This window comes from Watersipora subatra, chromosome 11 (assembly GCF_963576615.1).
Source record: "Watersipora subatra chromosome 11, tzWatSuba1.1, whole genome shotgun sequence".
NCBI classification, from domain to species: Eukaryota; Metazoa; Bryozoa; class Gymnolaemata; order Cheilostomatida; family Watersiporidae; genus Watersipora; species Watersipora subatra.
The window spans coordinates 3,222,720-3,245,689 of NC_088718.1; the positions used below are offsets into that span (position 1 = coordinate 3,222,720).

The 22,970-nt window shown below is 34.5% G+C and overlaps 1 protein-coding gene across 1 annotated transcript; it reads left to right on the forward strand.

Moving 5' to 3' along the window:
- Positions 1–562: 562 nt before the first annotated feature.
- On the forward strand, positions 563–19,867 carry LOC137408185 (zinc metalloproteinase nas-15-like). Its single transcript, XM_068094585.1, has 13 exons — positions 563–642; positions 2,219–2,291; positions 2,945–3,235; positions 4,492–4,682; positions 7,157–7,357; positions 8,411–8,537; positions 9,903–10,025; positions 11,365–11,511; positions 11,662–11,817; positions 13,650–13,954; positions 16,574–16,746; positions 18,418–18,481; positions 19,641–19,867. The coding sequence occupies exons 1-13, from the start codon at positions 607–609 to the stop codon at positions 19,743–19,745; spliced, it is 1,992 nt and encodes a 663-aa protein (XP_067950686.1). The 5' UTR covers positions 563–606; the 3' UTR covers positions 19,746–19,867.
- Positions 19,868–22,970: the final 3,103 nt, after the last annotated feature.

Consider the following 22,970-nt stretch of genomic DNA (forward strand, 5'->3'; position numbering starts at 1 on the left):
ACAGATACACCAGAAGTAAGGGTTGGGTCCACTCCACTCCTACAAGTTTTTTCACTCCCTCGCCTCTCGCCACTCACCTTCACAATAGAATGGCTCCTGACGCTTATGACTCCAGACAGAGACTTGCGAGATCACCATAATCTCTTCACCATTCCAAGCATTGCTCTTCTGCGACTTATTGTTACTAGTGTTAATGATAGTTTGCTAGACCAGGTGAAGTGTGAAGGGTAGGTGTTACCATAACTCATTACTATATTCAGTATATACTTATGCATAGCTTTGGTTTTTATATTTTAGCTTTTCCTAGTAACTATGTTTGACAAAAACTGAGAAAAGCAAAGCAGAAACAAACAGGTGTTTATCATTTATATTCATTCTGAGCAGCTTCCAAGAAAGAACGTGTCTGGCAAACTAGTTCAGAAAAAACTGATTTATCAGTTCTGCTTCGAAGGCATTTGCTAACTTCATGGCTACCTTATAAATGCTGTGCCAGGTGTGCTTTGAAGCATGAAAAATTTTCAGTATAAAAGAAGAATTTAGCCCAAAACTACTCACAACGCTTAGGCAAGTTTAGAAGTCAATTAAAACAGGGAGCAAATCAGGGATATGGAAGCGGTTTCTCTTGCTCTGCTTTTGCTAGTGGTAAGATTCAACATATTTATGTTTGCTCACCAGTGTAGGAACATTTGAATGCTTCAGCAAATCCCATTTATGTAAAAGTTAGTAATGGTACTAGAGCACGAAATCGTTTGCTGAACTATATATATCATAAAAGAGCTTTTTGTGTGAAGGTCATAGTTTTTGAAAAAAGAGCAAACTGTTTTTAGATTGCAGCTGGCGGATAAAAAGTTTAAAATGCTAGCAGAGTATCATTTTATGCCTTTTTTAATTTAATACATACATTTGATATGCAATATATGTTGCCTTGTTTTTACAATAATTTAAAAATACTTGACAGCATTATTATGAATGACAACAATTTAACTTCATTTTGTATTGTTTGCAACTTTTGAATACTTAATTGATTAGTTCTAAAGTTGAATTAATTATAGGTTTCCAAGGTTATCTGCTCATGTCAATTCATATCATGAATAGACAACTCTATCATTCTTCACTGTATTCAGAGCAGTTTAACTTGATAAATAATTATCTTGTTTTTATACCTTTCATGTATTAGCAAAATTTTACATGTATAACTAGTAATTTTTATGTTCCTACATCTATGAGTAATTTTCACATTATTTTTACAGAATTGTTGATAACTCCTTGAAATGCCTAAATAAACAGGCGACACCCGCATAGTTTTATAACTTACAATTTTATAGCTTTTGGTAACAAAAACAGTTAAAAATTTCTACAAGCGAGTAATTTAAAAGATTAAAGTTAATTTTCAGGATTGTTATTTTAATTAAACTTTTGGTTCATTTTTTATTTCTTTACAAAAAGCTTATATCCTTTCAGTGACAAAAGAAAAATTTTGATAGTGATTATTCTGTTATTAAATTTGACTTTAAAAGTGCTTTTGATTGGTGCTTTATTTAGTAACACAGAAGTGGAACCAGGGTTCTCCTAAAATTCCTAATGGCTGCTTTTTAAAGCTTAGGTCCTTATTGATGAACTTCCACAAAATTTTAGTACAGTATCAAAAAGTATCAATACTTATCTATCTCTTGCGATTTCCTCTGATGTTTAAGATGCTCTGAGTGCCAGGATGTTTCAAGAATAAAATCGGCAAAACTTGATTGCAGTTAAAATGCTCAGATCAAGCAAAAGTACGATTATGACGTCTATAATTGCAAAGAGACACGTAATGCTGCAACTTGAATGATATTGTTGATAGCAACGATCACAACAATTGAAGTCATTTTGCACGTATTTTTTTCTGAGCCTTTTATTTGTGATCAAATTTTATCAATTTCAATCTTAAAACATCCTGACAGTCAAATTACCTCAAACATCAAAAACAATCTCAAATGACAGAAAAATAGAGACTCTTTTTGATAAAATCTACTAGAATTTTATGTAATTTCATCTTTAACGTAAGCATTTATGAAATGTGTTGTAACATAATGTGGGGTTATTGGCTTCAAGTGTTGATCATACTATGTTGCAAGAGATGCTGCATATTTAAAATATTTGTAACATCAGCGTGTGAACATTCCCTTTACATCACCAAGGCCAAGTAGAAAACTTCAAAATGTCAGTAATTTTATTGCAGACATCTTCTGCGGCTCAAGGTCAGACTATCGATGAGATACTGGGCAGAGCCGACAGTACAGCTAGTGCGAGATGTGAGTCATTATACTATTTTATTGATGTTAATTATTTACCAGTAGAATTTAAATGTTTAAATTTAAATCTACTAGTAGAATCGTGCTGCTAATGGGCAGCTTGAAGATAGGAGATGTGACATATGACACATAACTAAGACCTAAACACTATATGTTGACAAATGATCTTGTGTGAAATTATTTGCTGTACAGTTGTGAAAAAGAACGGCAATTCATAGTCATAAAAAGAACAAAACCTTTTTCCTAATTTCTTGACAACTACGGTCAACAAACCACAATCTCAAGAAATTAACTGTCATTAAAAATGGTTTTGAGCTATCATTGATTTTTGTTTTAATTTGAGAAAAGGTTTTTATCAACTGAAAAATGACACTAATGTGGAGGACAGAAAGGTTGGAAAGCATGTCCTATATAAACAGAAGTTTTTATAAAATGGTGCTAAAAACCTCTCACTTCTTAATAATTTTTCTCAGACAGTTACCTGCCTGACAAAGAGTGTGTTTTATATAATCATCAATGCTCTGTTTAAAAAACACAGTATTTGTGGAGAAAACTGCTTTAAACATTTAACAAAATTTATTGAGAAAACTGAATTAAAAAAAAGTTTTGTAATTGTTTGTCAGTTAAAACTTACTGTGTTTCTGCAATTAAAGCTTCTTCTCCGATTCTGGTGGACGGAGGGCGCGGTCGCCTGATCCAGTTAGACATAGCTGAAGCACTATCATGTCGTAGTTCAACTGGTGAAGTACCAGTCAGTCCTGCAGAACGGGCAAGTTCTGAGCCAGTCGAAGGAAGTTGGAGTGATGCAACTGTCCGATCAAGTGGCAACAATCCATCATGCAACACAGCCGGTAGTGGAAGACAAAAGAGAAATATCATATCTCCACGACTAGACTGGCCTTTGCTTACGACAATTCCGTATGCGATAGATCGGTCACAATTTAGTAAGTTTATACTCATTTTACCTAGCCAATTAGGACTTGTCTGAATATGTCTGCAAATAGAAGAAAACTGGTTTAGAGAAACTGACAAATAAAAATTTGAATTGAGTTTCAGAGTAGAATAATGATCCACTATAAAACAAGTTTCTGGTAATTAGTGACAAGGTTTAAATTGAAAAAGAAGTTTTTAGTAAACTGAACACCAATTTAGCACACAACTACATAGGAAAGTTTGTAGGCTTAATGCAGACATGGTACACACCAGCAGCAAACTTTGAACCAGAAAACATTTAAATAGTTTTTTTTTCTATAGTCTGCTACCCTCTGAAGTTTTCCCGTACTAGCCTTAGAACTAGTGTTAGAATGGAGTTGATTAGGGCACAAGTGTTTTTATAGCAGCAGTTCCTACGCTGATTTTAAGTATCATCGAGATGATTGATTCCCAAAAGTTACAATTTAGCTATTCTGTCTAATTATACGTGAAATTTGTAAAATCATCATATATTTATTGCTTGTTCAAATAAGATAACTCTCTGTTTGTTATTTTCAATGTTCAATACTGCAGGTGCTAAATAATTTAAAGTCTAACAACTTACTTTATTGGATGTTTAAAAGAAATGACATAACTTACAAGTGTGTTGCTTGTTTGACATTTCTGGCATTTGTTCGAAGAAAAAGCTTGCAAACATCTTTGTACGCAATGTATGCTATGTGTGTATGTATCTTTATCACAGTTGTAACTCCTAACAAAGCCACTAACGAGGGCAGTCTGTTGCAGCTTTATGTTAATCAATAAGAGAAGAGGTGATCATCAAACCCCTGCCTTTCTTGTTGCAACAAGACTGCATAACATGCAATATTGTAGTATATTATATATAATACAATATTAATACTGGTGTATTAGATATAATATAATACAATATTATATATTGTATGTCAGAAGTTTACAATATATTATATTATATGTCAGAAGTTAGTTTAGTTTCAAATTTAAAATATTAACTAGTTTGGCTTTAGTTTAGCCTTTTATCTTTGGGAGTTACCTACTCTTTCCTAATGAGTTTCAACTGACATACCAAACTTTAGATAAATTTGTAGAGTGGCAGATGGAAGCAAATGATAGTAACCCATAAGTCCCATCGATTCTTTTATACTTCATCATGCATTCTAATTTCCCATCGCAGTTACTCTGTGAAACTAAATGCTTGGAACATGATTTTATGCTGCTTCGACCTGAATTTATAGTTGTTAATTTGCAGCTTCATCTGAACTTGTCAACATAGATGCAGCCTTTGCTGACTATACGCAATATACGTGTATTCGATTCATCGAGAGAACGACTGAGGTCCAGTTTCTGGATATTATCAGAGATACGGGATGTTGGTCATATGTTGGTTTTGTTAACTTTGCTGCTGGACAGTCACTTAGTTTAAGATCTGGATGTGCAGGGGTGAGTGATGAAATCAGTAATTTTGTTGCATTATTGCTGTCCATGTTTTCATACTTGTTTACTTGTTCCGTTAAAACTTTTTTAAAAATTTAAAATAAAAAATTTCTTTTAAAAATCATTATCCAACAATTTTTTCGCGTGATCGATGACTTGCTAGGCCAGAAAGGTCAGGCGTTGCTTCAAGTTCTCCGATAGTCTTTACATTTCAATTATTTTATCATGCAATGCAGGGAACTGTATAAAAATCACAGCACTATTCTTTTAAGAACATATTTTGCAAAGGACTTTTTGATGCATTTATTTTGCCTTAATCAAAGATTTTAATTTCTGGCAGCAATATTTGGTTTCTACCGAAAGCCATGTGTAATAATATTTTGAGTATTATTTATTATTATGGATTGGTATTTGTCTCTGTATTTTATACCAATAAGTTAAATTAAACATATGTGACCCAGGCAGTCAGAATGTACAATCGTGATAAAACAACATTTTTGAGTTATGTACAGATTCAAAATCAGCAAATTCTGAGGATTTTAATGCAATTTAAATTTTTTAAATCGGATTATATATGCCCAGGTAATGCAAGATTTAGTAGAGAAGGTCTCACAATAAACTAAAACTGTTGTTTTGAGTTTAAGCAGGATAAAGTTGACGATTCATGAATCGTAAATCATGGTATTTGTTTACAAATCAAAATGCCATAGCAACAGACCACTTAATCTCAACCTATATTGATGAAACCTGGCATTCTACACATTAAAACCCTGAAAAAGATGATGGTCACATTTCTATTTAAATTTGATTGACGGTTGACCTTTTAAAGGTCAGGGTAAGGTCAGCAATATATGTGGCTAAAAGCTCACCTTCTTGGAGATTTACATTAAAAGGGTATGCTTCCAACTGGGCACTTCTCATCAAGCTATATTGCTATGACTGCATATAATGACAATCCAACGATTTATCAAAATGTTGGAAGTGTATTCAAAATTGTCCATCTATACAGAAGGTAAGGTCAACGAAAGGTGACCACAGAGGGCATCAAGATGCGGAAATATCAACCCAACTCATCAAGTGACCATTCAATCTAGAGCTGTTTTTATGTAGTTTAACACTCACACATTGTAACACAGAGTACACTGCAGAGATTTATTGTAGCCCATTCAACGGGTTTGCTTGTTATATTAGTAGCAGTTTGTCCCAACACAACCATATCAAATATGTCCTTCAGTAATCCTTGATACACAGTTCTAACGAGGCTTATTTGTTTAGATGACATAAAACTAGTGCAGAATTCCTTCCAGTTGCATCCACTTATTAGTTTGATGTCAACAGCTATAATGGGAAAGTTATCAGCAGTGATAGGCTGATCGTTTTTCTCTGTAATTTAATTAATTTGGATGATCGCTGTTACTCTCCTTATCGCTAGCAGCCACATATTGCGTAAGCAGCTGTATTTCTAAGGTTGCCCTATTATCACAATCCTCCCTCATCATCGCTTTCACTATAATCTGAGGCAGCTGACTCAGATTCTAAGTAGAAATACTCATCTAAATTAATAGCAGCAATGAGCCGTAATTTTTGCGACGGTTTATTTTGTTTTAGCCTGAAGCGTTGAAACAGAAAATGGCCACATACACGCGCCCACCCGCAATTAAAGTCTATACTTAAGATCTTGGGTTATGACAAATTCCTTAGCAACCACCGATATGGGTAGAGTTAAATGGCAATTCTGGCTTTATGATTGGTCAGACACAAAAATAAACAAGACCACGTGAAAGAGCAGGGAACTAGTTTACCATAAATATAGTAAACTAGTTTACTATATCTATAGTTGCAGTAGTTGATATCAGCTGTTGCGTTTTGCACCTGCTGCGTACCTCTATTCAGTCGGTCTCTTTGTGACTATAGACGTTATAATCGCACTTTCGCTTGATCTGATCTTAAGCGCGATCAAGTTGTATTGATTTTAATCTTAAAACATCCGAGCAGTCAGAAATTATTCCATGGATTATTTAAAAAGTGTCCAGGGTTTTCGCAGTCCTCTAACCCGAGAAATTACTGCGTCCTTGTTACAGAAATAATCTCTTTAATAATATCTTTAAGATAAGGGAATCTCTTTAATACGAAAGTCTTATGTCTATATTATGTAAAAGGAATTCTAAAACCGCATTGGTATATGACATTATATAGTGGTCTATGATAATCTATATATAGATTGGTATATAATGTTAGAGTTAGTAGCAAAATGGATAGCATAATGCTCGATGTTATTTATGATTATTTTTGACTTATTAAAAACATTTAATCTACCCTCAAACTTATTCGGCAGTGTTCGCTAGTTTCCATAATGCGTAGACAGATTTTACACATTCAAAAATATAATTCAATGAAGACATTATAGAAGTAATAAATGACTTCGCATGCTACATGCCCAACTAGAGGTATCTGATGAAATGCTGCACTTTTTCTTTTAGTCCAAAAGAATACCAATCCATGAACTTTATCATGCCTTGGGTGCTTGGCACCAGCAGTCCAGACCAGACAGAGACACCTTTGTAACGATACTTTATGACAATATACCAGATGATCGGGAGCACAACTTCAATATTAATACTAACTCCGAGCAGTACAACACTGATTACAGCTATAGGAGTGTTATGCATTATGGAAGATCTGTGAGAGACACTCATTACTTTCCTTGTTAAACTAGTACTGCTACTAGCCGATATTGACTAAACAAAATGATTCTGCTAGTCATATCATTACTAGGAGCCAGCTAATAGCACTTGCTCTGCTAGTCATATCATTACTAGGAGCCAGCTAATAGCACCTGCTCTGCTAGTCATGTCATTACTAGGAGCCAGCTAGTAGTACTTGCTCTGCTAGTCATATCACTATTAGGAGCTAGCTAATAGCACTTGCTCTGCTAGTCATATCATTACTAGGAGCCAGCTAATAGCACTTGCTCTGCTAGTCATATTACTAGGAGCCAGCTAATAGCACTTGCCCTGCTAGTCATATCATTGCTAGGAGCCAGCTAGTAGTACTTGCTCTGCTAGTCATATCATTACTAGGAGCTAGCTAATAGCACTTGCTCTGCTAGTCATATCATTACTAGGAGCTAGCTAATAGCACTTGCTATGCTAGTCATGTCATTACTAGGAGCCAGCTAGTAGCACTTGCTATGCTAGTCATTCTGGTACTTGCCTCAATAACTAGCACCCTGCTAGTGTGCCTTAAAATATATTTCTTATTTATTCTGGTATTTTTCTCACTAGAAGTAACGCTTAAAATGATATTGAGTTGTTTACTGATTAAACTTCATACTCTTCAAAATAGGTAAAACTTCTTGTCATTTTGCCAAGTTTTTTTTGGTAATAATTTTGCACTGACTAGCAGTTATTTTTATTTAGTTTTGAAATGCCAAACTGTGAGCTAACAGACAGGAAATTTGGTGCGAGATAGGCATCAAGATTTATTGAATGCCTATTAATTCCAATGACAAGCTATTGCATTACGTAGTAGTCACAACGTGGATGGTGTGGTTAAGGTCAGGAAAACTCCATATCAAAAACCGTTCATGATCAATTATTGCTGTCTTTTTGTATACATTGTACCCATGTTCTCAGCAGTTTGGCAACAATTTTGTGGAATCCTTGCTAATGTTGCCATTTAATTTGTTAGTTGATTTTCTAGTAGATTTACTTGTTGATATACGAATCCTGTAGGCATTCTCCATAGATGGCTCAGACACCATCATAACAGCTGATCCAGCATTCCAGTCAATTATAGGAAATGCTCCAACATTCTCATTTGTAGACCTTCAGGCTTTGCACAGGCACTTTGAATGCGATGGTAAGTATGACAGAAATGCGTATATTTGACTCACTCAACTACCAGAGACTTATATGTATATCTGACTCACTCAACTAAAACAGACTCATATATCTGACTCACTCAACTAAAACAGACTCATATATTTGACTTACTAAACTAAAAGAGACTCGTATATCTGACTCACTCAACTAGCAGAGATGCATATATCTGACTCACTCAACTAACAGAGACTCATATGTCTGACTCACTCAACTAACAGAGATGCATATACTCACTCAAATACCCAGGTCTCAACATAAAACTAAAGATTTCGTTATATGCATTTTAACTACTCACAAAACTGAAGATGCTGCTATAGTCGTGAGGTGGCAGACTGACTAGCCCAGGGTAGAAAGAAAAAGACTGCTGAGAAGACACTAGAAGAGCCGAGACAATTGGTACTGCGGAAAAGACTGACCCGAGCCTCAATTTGGTCCCCGATAGTATGTATTCGGCTGAGCCGAGGCTCGGCCGAAGGCATGACCCTCGGTAGGGCCACCGCGTCAACCCCTGTGACCGAGGAGTGGAGCTTATCGCTTTACAAAGAGTATATAAGGAGCACACGACTCTAAGTCTGTGCTCTGTAAGTATCGACTTACAGAGCACCTGACAGTATCATTGAATACAGTTCAATTGTATGCGCGCACAGTGAATTGTATTGCATTTATATATCAGTGAAATATATATTTGCCACTATACTCACATGGTTAGTTTACTTGTGAAGTGGTAAAGGGACACGTCGGTTTCTTTTACATTAGTTACAAGATAAGTTATGCATCCATGGAGTATACACTATGTTTCCGTGACATGGATGATGCAGGTTTGGAGTTGTGCACACATTGAGCTACCGAACAAAAAGTATAAATGAAAATTTGCATGTTGTGAATTATTGCAGGCGCTTTGTTAAAGAAGATAAGGATTTCTACATCAGTAGTCATAGCGACTCATTAGAAACTGGCTCAAATCGAAATAAGAGCAACTGAAGTGTGAAAAATCTTTAAAATGGAATAGCTTATGCGGCATTTTTTTGCGCATCATTCGAGAGTGCCGTTTCCATTTTTCGAAAGCATGAAACAACCGGTAAAAATGTGTGAGTAATAAAACTCATTTGACTTGCGGGTTTTTTCCAGCTCCATCTTGCAGATGACACAAACTTGGGAACATAGTGATAGAGTGGCATGGGGGAATGGTCATAACTACAATGGAAAGATACTTGCACCCTAGAATTGACATGCCTAGCTTCATTCTAGAGGGCACAAGCTGATAAACAGCGTTTTCGGCATTCTGCCTTGGAAGTGGTGCACATGTATATGTATTCCTGAAGTATTCCTATATACTTTGCAGCTCTCAACGGATGCCCACAGTCAAACCCATGCGCACCATCGCAGTATAGAGGCAGCGATTGTCAATGCTACTGCAAAAATGATCACATCGACAACAATGTGCCAGCCGTGCTATGCGATGCGGGTAAGTTTACCGCTTTTGTATCTTCTTGTATACATGTTCTACATATTCTCCAATGCTGATAGGATTGCTAGACTCTCTTATACTACTGCTCGTATTGCTAATGTAAATAAAATCCCCGGTAATGCTGTTCAAAAATTTGAGATAACACTTTTTCGAGTTTCACAACTGAAGATTTTTTTGAGAGTCAGAATTTCAGTAGCGAGCTGACGCCATCGCTAGCCATACTAGGGGAAGATTATAAGCCATCATTGTGCCTCCAGTACTTGTTCCATTTGTTGGCGCCGTCAAAACCTAAAATGGTTGCTATCAGCTCACCAAACACAATGAAACCTGCAGGCTTGTAACATATCAATGTTACCATGTAACATGCAGCAACGTAAAGGCCCATGCGGACTATTGCTCAAATCAAGGTTTAACAGCGCAATGATTAGCTGTTTTTACGGCATCACCAACATACCTGCCAACTCTCACGCATTGGGCGTGAGACTCACGCAATCATCCCAAAGAAAAAATGAAAATGCGTGAGAAATGCACGAGATTTTTGCCTCAATTTCTACAATTTTATATATGCTATCGTTGATACATCAATTGCCCCAAAACCAAATTTCAAGCATTGCCACACTCTTGGGTTGGCAGGCCTGATCACCAATGATAAGATGTACACACTACGAGCGATTAACTATCGGTGACTGCTAACCAACAACCAATTATAAATTACGAAATTGCATTCCTGATATCGTGTGTACTTTTATTATTTGTTAATTATGTGATTAGGTAATTCATCACGACCGTAGTTCTTCACCATGCTAGCCGAATGACATTGACGTCGATCTTGACAACTGTTTAAATTGGTAGCTGCCATCAACAGACAGCCAATCGAGACGCTGACTGCTGCGATCATCGGTGTCCAAGTTCTACATGTTGAATGTCCATCGCATCGTCATGTTGGCCATTACTTACAAAGTTGCGTCATAGCAGCCCATTGTTGTTGTCCATCGCACAGCGAATCGTTGATTTGAGCGATAGGGGGCACGGGCCTTTACATAATGCGTGTCAGGGTATATGATAGATAGATAGTTAAATTTCAGACATTCTAAGTTCTGCATCTTCATCTGACTTATCATCTAACCAAAATGCAAATACTTTTAAAAATTAATAGAAATAATGAAAATTTCAAGGATGTCAATATAAAAAAATAATGAAACGTTACAATTTTGGCTAATTTTCTCAAGAGCTATACTGGCTCAAGTCTAGATAATTCTTTTATATCTAATGCTGGCTTAGTTTCTTCTAGCGCTGAAATAATACATTTTGTGGTAATGAAGTCTGTTGTTTACAGATGTCTGTGAGTTTATTGGGGTGGCATGCACATGCACGGAATCCAAATGTGTTCCACTACGAAATACGGAGTGTAATCCTAGCAGCGGAGCATGTGAATGTAAAGAAGGATATTCTGAAATAGGAGGAGAGTGCGTGATGAACAGCGGTAAGTATTGCTCGATGAACTCCAAAACATATCAATCACTTTTCTCTGAATTAAAAAAATTTGTATTTGCCCTCACTTTTCAAAAAATTGAAATCAAGTTTTTTGCTTGATTTTTGCTAAACACAAAATGTTTCAATTTCCTGTTCCTAGTGTGTAACACCATTGGAGTTCCCTGTCAGTGCAGCACGAATGGAGGAGATCAGGCGTGTCTTCCAGCAAACACTGAGTGTAATGCAATAACAAACGCCTGCGAATGCAAGGAAGATTACTACGAGTCAAGGCCAGGCCAGTGCAGGAGAACTCCCCGTGAGCAGCTACTATCATTAGCATCATGTTTAGATAACTTCTCATTTTTGTTGAAGTCGGCTCAGCATTTACGCGTAGACATTTTTTCTTTGATTGACTGTCATATGACTGAGATCAGGCATTTTTAATTTTACGAAAGTATAACAAAAAATTTGATAGGCTGCTTCTTAGTTGTTGGGTTTTGTTGTTAGTACAGTAACCCCTAACTTTTCGTGGTTAGTAGTAACCAGCATGCCCGAGATGAGTGAAAATCGAAAGTAATTAATAAAAACTAATTTTGTAAAGTATATGTGTGAGCCCACATTTTATTCCCAGAATACTTAAACTGTTTTCTATAAATATTGTATTTATTTCCTATATAATAAGCAAATTGGAGTTATTTTAATTGACTTTCAATTTATATATCAACTCCAGGCCCAGTATTTTAAGCCAGAGAATGCACTTCCGTAGTACGAGCATGGTTTGAACTTCTTCTGGTCCGAATATTTGAATTTGTTATTAACTGGGTAATTCACATGTATGACAATTAATGTATTTTAATTTTTTCGGTGTTTTTTATTAAATATCTTTTATTTTTAATGTTTTGATAAACAGTTTTAGCCGCGAAGTACTGAAATCAGAAAAGGTGGGCCTCGTAGGAGCGAGTGTTCACCATACTAATCTCTGAATACATATCCAAATATCTGATTATATCCAAATATCTAAATATTTAAATATCTGAATATTCAAATATCTGAATACATATCCAAACCGTTTTTAGTCAATGATCACAATCTGATTTAAATTGTTATCAAATTAGAATATAGTTCCAATTTGAGAACATGTTTTGTAATGTTTTGTAGACAACTGTCCTATTTAAGATTTATATCAATCTGTGATGATTCACCATTTTAGTTGTTCACTATATCAACACAATCATCTCATGGTGTTCACAATAGTATTATCACAGTACTTTAAATGGTTTATTATAAGGATACATTAAGTGTAAAATGTCACTCTGATGTTATGAATTTGAAGACACTCAAATAGTTATGATGTGTTTGTGATATCTTTAGAGTCAACAAAAAGCTTTATAGTTCAAACACTTGTAATTCCAAGTCTTTCCTTGGCTCATCCTTGTGGTTTTCTGCGAAGACGCTCAAGTATAATATTATACAAATGCTGTTGCAATTTATTGACACCATTTATATTATATTTATACACATTTATTGGCATTATTTATATTATATTTATACACAATTATAGATACAAGTTTTATGTGTTAGCTTAAGACTGAGAACAGGTGTCTTAGTTTAATTCCAGTCATTCAAACATACATTCCACTTATTTCAAAATGGTTTTAAAAACAATTTATTTTAAACAAAAGTGTAGTATACTCTTGTTAGTTGCAGTGGTTTCGATATTCTTGTTTTTAGCTTCATCATTTGAAATTTTTAATTTTCATTGACATTGATTTTTTGCAAAGATTTTTTAATAATATGCGCATCAGTATTATTATTATTAATGACATGTTCAAAATTTACTTAGTTTGTTCAGCTTTTTACCCAGTTATAAACATTAAACAATATAACTTACCATTGCTTAAATGGCTACAATAAAATTCACATGGTAGGAAAGACAACTCCATGTTTGTTACTAAAAGTGGAAAGAGGTTCAATGGAAAGTGCGATTAGCTTCCAAAAAGCAGTTAAGAAAATATTCTTGAAGCTTTTTTGTCTAAAACAATGGCGATTCACTTCTTCGAAGTTAGCAGATGGCAATTTAGCAATTTTTTTAAGGATGACAACTGTTTTGCATTTAAATATTTAAAAATTAAACTTGTTCACTCGCAGGTTGCAGACAAATTGGAACACCTTGCGTCTGTTCACGTCAAGGAGCAGATGCTTGCAGACGAATTCGTGGTTCATATTGTGATCCTGAGACAGACAGCTGCGAATGTTTCCCTTACCACTCTCCTCCAATTAACAGGCACTGCGTGGCTGAATGTGACCCAGTTTACATCACAGATGGAGCTTTGGTATCTCCTTTCACTAGTACATCGACGCCAGCCTTCACAGCTAGTTTGAGTGATGAGCCCTTACCATCAGACATGTTTGGTATTGGGCCAAATGGTTATGCCCTGACTGCATCTGGTGTGGTAAGTTTCACCAACATATCGTAGTTGAGTCTAGTGAAAGTTACTTACAAATGGCTTTAAAGTAAAGTGTCATCTAACGTCGTCAAAACTAATCTGTTTTTTTTTTCGTTCTTCAGTCTGCACTACTTGTACCAAAAATACCTGCTAAGAAAACGTACTCTTGATTCAGACAAATTTTAAAAAGCAGTAGAGGCGGGATAGAGAGATGATTATTTGTTAATATGGACAAATATTGATATCAATCATGGAATATTATTGGTGGCTTTTTAATTGTAGGCTTTAAAAGACCCACAAAAATTGCTGTTCATCACCTTCTAAGCAACTTCTGACTATTTCTTATATATTAAACACCAGAGTCACAATAAAAAGTAAAAACTTAAATTAAATTAATTGTATCCAAAAGGAGCTTCAAATGTTGAAATCGTCATGTGTTGTCGCGAATATTCCCATTAATTTGTTTAATTGTTGCCATATTAGTTACCATATGTTGATTATTATGCACTGGAGATAATTATGTTACAGTAACATTAATGCATGGTATAAATTATCCCACGACCAAACGAGCGAATGTTTGAGAGTTTTATGATAAATGCATGTGCACACAACTCACGAAAATTATTCATCAACAACGTCGCAAACCCTTGTATCGAAATATCATCAACAAATATAACCATTTTTCTGTAGAGTCGTTTAAGTATAATAACGATACAAAACACATATAAACCTATTTAAATATATTACCAAGTCTTTGAAAAGTGTCGACAGTATCTTCAAACTTATCCATCTGAACGGATTATACACAAATAGACAGATTAATTTGGCCGAAAATCGTTATTAAAACTTGCGAAGCCTTACTTTTATCAAAATTAAGACCGGCAATTGAAATGCCGAGCGACAGAGAATAGAACCATTAAGTCGTGTGCATTTCACGAAAAAATAACGTAACTGAAATTTTAGACACTTGAGTACTTTGGTATTCTAACTGATGTCCAACGCATTGAAATTATACGAAATAACGATGATATTTTTTTCTAGCAGTTCTAATGAGATTATTACAATATTTAATTATAAGTTTGGATGACTATTGAAGTCTTATAGTCTCACTAACAACATCGATGATGGGCAATATGTTACTGTCATTATTTTTTGTAAATAGTTTTGTTAAATAGATTTTCAAAAAATCTATATAAATATCACAACTTCTTGATATTGTTAGCTATGACGTTTTGAAATGTAAACAAAATTGTGCATTGGTTTTCTATTATTACTGTATTACTATATTAATAATATTGGTTATTCTAATAATATCAGTGCATTTTACTTCTAATATTGCATTTCTCCTATTGCAGGGGGAGAGATATAAACATATAATCCTTTCCTTTCATTATTGCTGTTTGTTGTACATAATAACACCCACACCCAGTACATTGCAACTACCATTGCAGTTATCCTATTGCACTGCAGAGCCATTTGATTGCTAATATTGCATTTCTCAACCATCAGTACCCTTTTTTTTCCCAATATCACTTTGGTCGTGGGCTGTATGACAAGGGGAATTTCTAGTATATACAAAACTGACGTTGAAGACTAAACGATTTGTAAAAAAATAAAGTACTAATCTTTACTATTATCTTTATTATAATAAGAGTCATGTCCGTTCGTCCGAAGTTACGAGTGGAGGTTGAGAAAAAAGATTGCGCTGTACTGACTTCGAACTCATGTTATTCGGCTTGATTGGCTGGCGTTCTGCTGCCTGCGTTTTAGAAATATTGAACAGATAGCTATTCCCTCCGCTTTATGATGATGATGATGATGATCTCTCACCGCACTCTAGGCTACCAGGGTTTTATTAATTATAATACGAGCTACTGTAATGACTATGATATTACAATGTATAATGATAATAATAATGATAATAATAACTAGTGATCAATAAAAAGTGGTTTGTTTATTGCCAATCTGCCTTATAGACACTTGCACCAAACTGTGCGTTCAGCAATGTGTACATTTGTAGGATAAAAACAACCTGCGTAACTCACTCCAATTCAGACTAGGTGAAGGTCTACCTTATAAATTTTACATTATTCTTATATCTTTTACATTTTCTTACCATTTTCAAAGCTTTTTTTACTCAAGGAAATACAATGCTTATAGAAACTTTTAACCCTCTTATGTTGGAGGTTACTGCGAGTGTCAAATCAAACATTTGCTAAGACTTCGTATTTAAGTATTCGACTATGGACAAGTTTTTATGTTAAGGCAATGACTGTGTAATTAGGTAAAAAGTTTGGTTTCAATCTTAAAAAAGCCCATTATGCTTGTTTAGACTATCTTTAAAAATTTTGGTCGTTAAATAAAATTGTACGCTTAAAATATAATTCATAAACTAACAAAGAGATATGGAAACATGAACTATTGAATTATTGAACGCATGCTATTTCATAGCAAGTCACGAACCTACTTTAAAAATGCTATTTTTGCTACCACAAAAATTGTTTTTTTTACAAGTCTCAGTGTATTTGTTGACTGCAAGATTTTTTTCTCTTCTGTTAACACTTTAGTGGCGATATTGCCTGGTCACAATCAATGAAATTGCTACTAATGTAAATTGTATTGTAGGGTGAGGGTGATGTGGCCTTACTGACTATCCGTAGACTCACGAGAGACCGTAATCTCAGAAATATTGAACTGTGTATCAATTTTAATATGAAACTAACGAACGCAGTTGTTGGTATTGATTACCGATTCAGGGGAAGTCAGGAATGGAGAACAATAGAATACAATTTCCTTGGGTAAGTGCAGATTTATAAATTAATAGATCTGATAGATTAGCTATAACCCTATTGTTTATGAATTGAATAGACAACCCCTAAAGAGAGTTGTCCATTTTTAAGTGACTCATGCAGCTAGATTTGTGAATGAATAGATCTGATAGAATAGCTATAACTCTATTTTTTATGATTGAATAAACAACTTCTAAAGAGAGCTGTCTATTTTCAAGTGACGCATACAGCTAAAAATTTACATTATGAAATGCTGTTAGCCGAGTGTCTTTATAATCTTTATGCATCTGGAGCTACCTGTTACTATAATCCAATGAAGCTATTTAGTTAAGAAGCCTAGTTCAAGAAATTAGGTGTACAGAGGTTTAATCTGCATTGACTATCCTCACTGCTAGCTAACAGCTGCCTTAATATTTGTTCAACCTGTAATTCATACTACGCCTAGACAAAAAATATAACTTTTAGTTTTAATGGTTTGATGAAACTAAAATTACAACAAAGATTGTAGATCCATTTCACAAACACTTGAATCTAAAAAAAAGTCAAGTGAGAGTGAGTAAAGTAAAGTGAAGTGAAGTGTCATGAGAGTGTAACTCTTCGCTAGCTCGCGTATGTTAACTTATAAAATGTCATGAGAACGTAACACTTCATTAGCTCGCGTATTTTAACTTATAGTGTCATGAGAACGTAGCTCTTCATTAGCTTGCGTATGTTAACTTGTAGTGTCATGAGAAGGTAACTCTTCATTAGCTCGCTTATGTTAACTTATAAAGTGTCATGAGAACATAACACTTCATTAGCTCACATATGTTAACTTATAGTGTTATGAGAAGGCAACTCTTCATTAGCTTGCTCATGTTAACTTATAAAGTGTCATGAGAACATAAAACTTCATTAGCTTGCGTATGTTAACTTATATTGTCATGAGAAGGTAACTCTTCATTAGCTTGCTTACGTTAACTTATAAACCGTCATGAAAACTTAACACTTCATTAGCTCGCGTATGTTAACTTATAAAGTATCATGAGAAGGTAACTCTTCATTAGCTTGCTTATGTTAACTTATAAAGTGTCATGAGAACGTAACTCTTCATTACCTCGATATGTTAACTTATAAAGTGTCATGAGAATGTAATACTTCAATAGCTTGCTTATGTTAACTTATAAAATATCATGAGAGCATAACACTTCATTAGCCTACTTCTATTGCATAATCATTATGAATCAACTAATACAACTGGTTTTATGGTTAAGCAAGCAAGTTGGGAGTTGTGTTCTTTCAGGTTTTTTGTCACTGCTTATTAATATTTGCTCATTACTTAGAAGATTGCTAAAGCTCAGGCTAAATTGTACATTTTAATTAAGACCCAAAGTCTTTTTAAAAACACTCAGTAAATAAACATTCAGAAAACCTGTTGGTTTTAAAGCATGGAACCAACTAAATTTTGCAAATAAGAGCCATGAATATAATTTTTTAGGACGATAGGATTGATGCAGCTGTTTTTATAGACTGACATCCTATAAAATGTGTTTGCAGTTATATTATGGCCGTAAAATTACAACACAAGAGTTAGGTCATAGAATCATGCAATGTGGAAGCATATTTAGTAATTGTGTGTGAGAATTCCTGATAAGAATTCCTCCAGCCCGTTGCATCCTAACCCGCAGTCTATCTTTGTAGAAATGGCAATTGGGGAATACCAGGGTCTGAGAGAATCAGCATTGAAAGGCCACGAAATTTCAAGGTCAGTTGATTAGCCTGTATTCTTAGTTAGAACCTCTCATATTAAATCGCCTCACCGTTTTCTTAGTTTCATTTTAGGCTTTACCAACTGTGATGGAAATAGACCACCACCAATAAGAATTAATTTTTTTCTATTATAATACGCAAGCTAATAAAATTGATATGGAACTTTTATGAATGACATGTTGTTAAGTTTGAGGCCAACGAGTTTTCCCGACAAAATAAAAATGCAGGAAAAGTTCGAAACGAAACAGATTTTCCTCGGCTCAAAAGTTGGACAACTTTTAACAAACACAAATGCTTTAAACCATATATTATTTTTCAAAATTTAGTTGCAAAAAATGTGTTCTGTCCATGATGAGCCATTTCTACACTAATGTTACAAATAAGCAAAAAAATGCCTTTAACTCGGTTAGTAGTACATGTATGTTTTTGTTAGGCATTGCATGTTCATTTTTAATGTACTCATGTATAATTGAATTCCAGAAATATTTTGCTGACTTTATGTCGCACTTTAAAACAAACATTTGTTGTGTAAACTAGAACATCCAAGTTATGTTGGCAGCATCAATTTTTAATATCCGCCAAGTTTTAACAAAGCTGCTTCAAGTTGTCATCTCTTAGCACAGGAATTCATTGAATATATAGTATTAACTGCCATAAATGAATATAAATATTTCTTTAGTTATTATTGTCTACAAGTATTTATATTATATACATGTAAAAGTTGAGCGAATTAACCTTTTTTGGACATAATCAACGGTAAATAGGTAGACAAATTTATCAGAAAAGATAATTGCTATGACATGTGAATAGTACGCTCTAAAAATGAAGTTTGTTTTCTTTGTATATTAATTAACCAGGTAATCATAAACACCCTGATTTACTCTGATGACCGCAAATTATTGCAATTACTACAAGTACTGTGGTAATATATTGGAGTTATCTTCTCTTGTATTTTAGATTTTCATTAACTAGCCAATTTTTTTAAGTCTTTCATGATCTTTGATTGAATAAGTTAACATAAATGTGTAAATAGCTATATTAGTTAGGTTTATGAACTCGTGGCGATATTTTAGCTTATCTATTTGAAACGGCTATCTAGTTACGTTGGTTGGCTAGTGTTTATTGTTTGACCATTTCAAATTTTGCTATTTTAGTTAAGAATTAGGGCTACGGGACATCCTGATGCAGCTGGAGCACCTTGGGAAGCAAAAATTGACCCTCTTATTATCAGAAACTGTAACTGCGGGACTCCAGCATGAAGAGGAAATGGAACTGACAAACATTGCTGCAACACATTAAAAAATTCACAAATAAATCTAATAACTCATGTACAACTTCTGTAAACATAATGTAATCTCAAATAAACTATTTCTCTGAATCTAATTATTTTATCTAGAAATCTAGAGCCTGGCGCTCTACCTGCATTTACATCAAAGAATCAGGACTAATAGATGTAACTTAAATTTAGATCAAATAACCAGTACTAATAGATGTAACCTGCATTTACATCAAAAAATCATTACTAATATATGTAACCTGCATTTAAATCAAAGAACCAGGATTAATAGATCTAATAGATGTAACCTGCATTTACATCAAAGAACCAGTACTGGTAGATGTAACCTATATTTACATCAAATAACCAGTACTAATAGATGTAGTCTCTTCACACTTTTAACTATCAACTTATTAGAGAATAAATAATAGCCTTAGATACTCATTATATTTAGCTCTACTACTACAATAAAGAAAATGCTTAAATTAAAATCGCTTTAAATATCTGAATTCAACTAATAACCTCACCAGAAGAAGATAAACCAGAAGATAAACCATGAGGCACTAATATATTGCACTGAGTAATAGCCATGCTAAGTTATGGTTTTTAGTGGCAGCCATGGCTCTCAAGTCTTAGTTTAACGCAAACTGGCTGAAATTCATTTTTCATTTAAACTAGCTAATCCGGTCAATTTTATTACTTTGTTTACACTTGGTGTGAGTTGGAGATAGCCTTGTTACTTTTATGGCTTTTAGTTCTACTAAATTAGACTAGAAATAAGCCCAGTAATTGACAGCTATAGTATAAGTTTGTAATCAGGTACTATGGAAGTGATGAACAGTTGAAAGCTACATAACAGGTACTGACTCAAGGTCAGCTATGAAATCCTATAAATTTTGTATAAAAATTGCGCCATAGAAATTTGCCTACCAGTATCGTAGCTAGAAATCTATTGTAAGAATGGGTGGTCATCAAGGTTGATGTGTGATAAGACAATTTTTCAGCAAGGTTTTCCATGCTAGATGTTATAGAAAGTAGAATGAAAGCAAACATTTGGTTCAGAAAAACAGGAAAACTTGTTAATAATGGTTAACTCCTAGCATACTGGGAATGGAGTTATGAATTTAATATTTTAACAATCTTTATTTTTATCATTTATCATCCCAATGAAAAGTTTATTGTTTTGACATCTTTGAAAAGCAAAGACATACTTACAGCTATTATAGAGCCATAAGATTTGCAAGATTGCAAAAGATATCTGATGGGTGCGTAAGATCTCTCCGGTTATTTTAACTGTTGTTATTCATGTAGTCCGGTAGCTGCCAGGAACAAATGTATATTTCTATTGGCATTGGCAATCATAAACAAAATGATGTTCACCGTTGCCCCAAAAGAAAGAAAAAATAAAAAGACAGAAGTCAGGAATAATTGAGTAAATTGAACAAGAGTATTTTAAAAGTTGGGAATCTAAAAGTATTACGGAAGAGTCGGGATGGTGTATTGAAGGTTTTAGTAACAATAAGTTCATAAACTGAAACATATGATAGTGGATGTAGCACGTTGTTGTCACAGGATAGAACACGATGTTTGTCATATGTGTGGAAGGATAACTATAACTGGTCATAGTTTATGCAGGTTTTGAAATCTGTAACACAAATGCAGAAATGAGCAAGTTTGGAATAAGGTAGGATCATTGTTTAAAGGTTTTGTGACAAATGAGGAAACTTTTCACTCGCATGCAGTTTGGAACTGAGAGTGAACATCATTTGTAACATCACTGTTTGCCTGTGAGAATGAATCAATGACATCTGGTGGTATCAGTGCAATAGAATATAGATTTCTTTTTCCACTTCTCGATCAATATTTAGAAAATCAACAGAGAAACTGTCAAAAGATCTTGTAGTACTTTGAGCAGTAATTGAAGGATCACAGACCAACAAGATATAAAAAAAGTTAGCTAGTGGATAAATTAGCTGTTAGTGTAGCAGTGTACTGTCCTTGGCGGTTTGCCAAATCAGTTAGCTTTTTAAACAGTTTCTAGTTAGCTTTCTAGCTGGGTGGCAAAGCTTCTTGTTCAGCATTGTGTCGCAAGACAGACTGAAGCACCATTTTTAAAGAAGTTTGAAAGCCAGGTTTCTCTATATAACCATTTTGAACAGCAGAAAGTGGATTATTAGTGTACCAATTTTGCTATGAACAAGAATGTCACATTTTGTGCAGATTTGTAGCATATCCTGTTAACCACCATACAGTGACTTCCCTTTTTGGAAGTATTTCTCAAGGAACTCCAAACTAACAGAGTTGACTATATTTTATTGTTGTGGCTGCCTATTGCACTAACACAGGTCTAGCAGAGCATACAGCTGCCTACAGCTGCCTACAGCTCTTGACCGCACAAACAGAGTGAATTTGAACTATCGTTGCCATTCAGGCAGCACTCATTTGCTGCTCATTCATTTCAATCTTTTTTCAAATATTTTTATCTTTTCCTATTGTTGAATCATTTGTATTGCACCGGGTTGAAGCACCAAAGATTTTTCCCTGCTAACAAAGCCCCTTACTTCACGGAAAGTAATGTTTTGTTTCATTCATCAGAGTTTGTGCACCCGTGTTCAACCTGTTACTACGTTTACTACAAGTTTTTATAAGCTTTGAATCAGGTAGTAATAGAATAAAAAAATTACAATCCAACTGAACAGATGGTGATGACGTTACAGCGAAGCGCCAGTCAATCATCAGTTGTAATGAAAACTAACTGCTTCGCTCACTACTATAATAGTCATACCGTGAACTACTATAATAGATATACTGAGCATTACTATAATAGACATACCGTGCACTCCTATAATAGACATACCGTGAACTACTATAATAGACATACCGTGAACTACTATAATAGATATACTGAGCATTACTATAATAGACATACCGTGCACTCCTATAATAGACATACCGTGCACTCCTATAATAGACATACCGTGAACTACTATAATAGATATACTGAGCATTACTATAATAGACATACCGTGCACTACTATAATAGACATACTGTGCACTCCTATAATAGACATACTGTGCACTACTATAATAGACATACAGCGCACTCCTATAATAGACATACTGTGCACTACTATAACAGACATACCGCGCACTACTATAATAGACATACCGTGCACTACTATAATAGACATACCGTGCACTACTATAA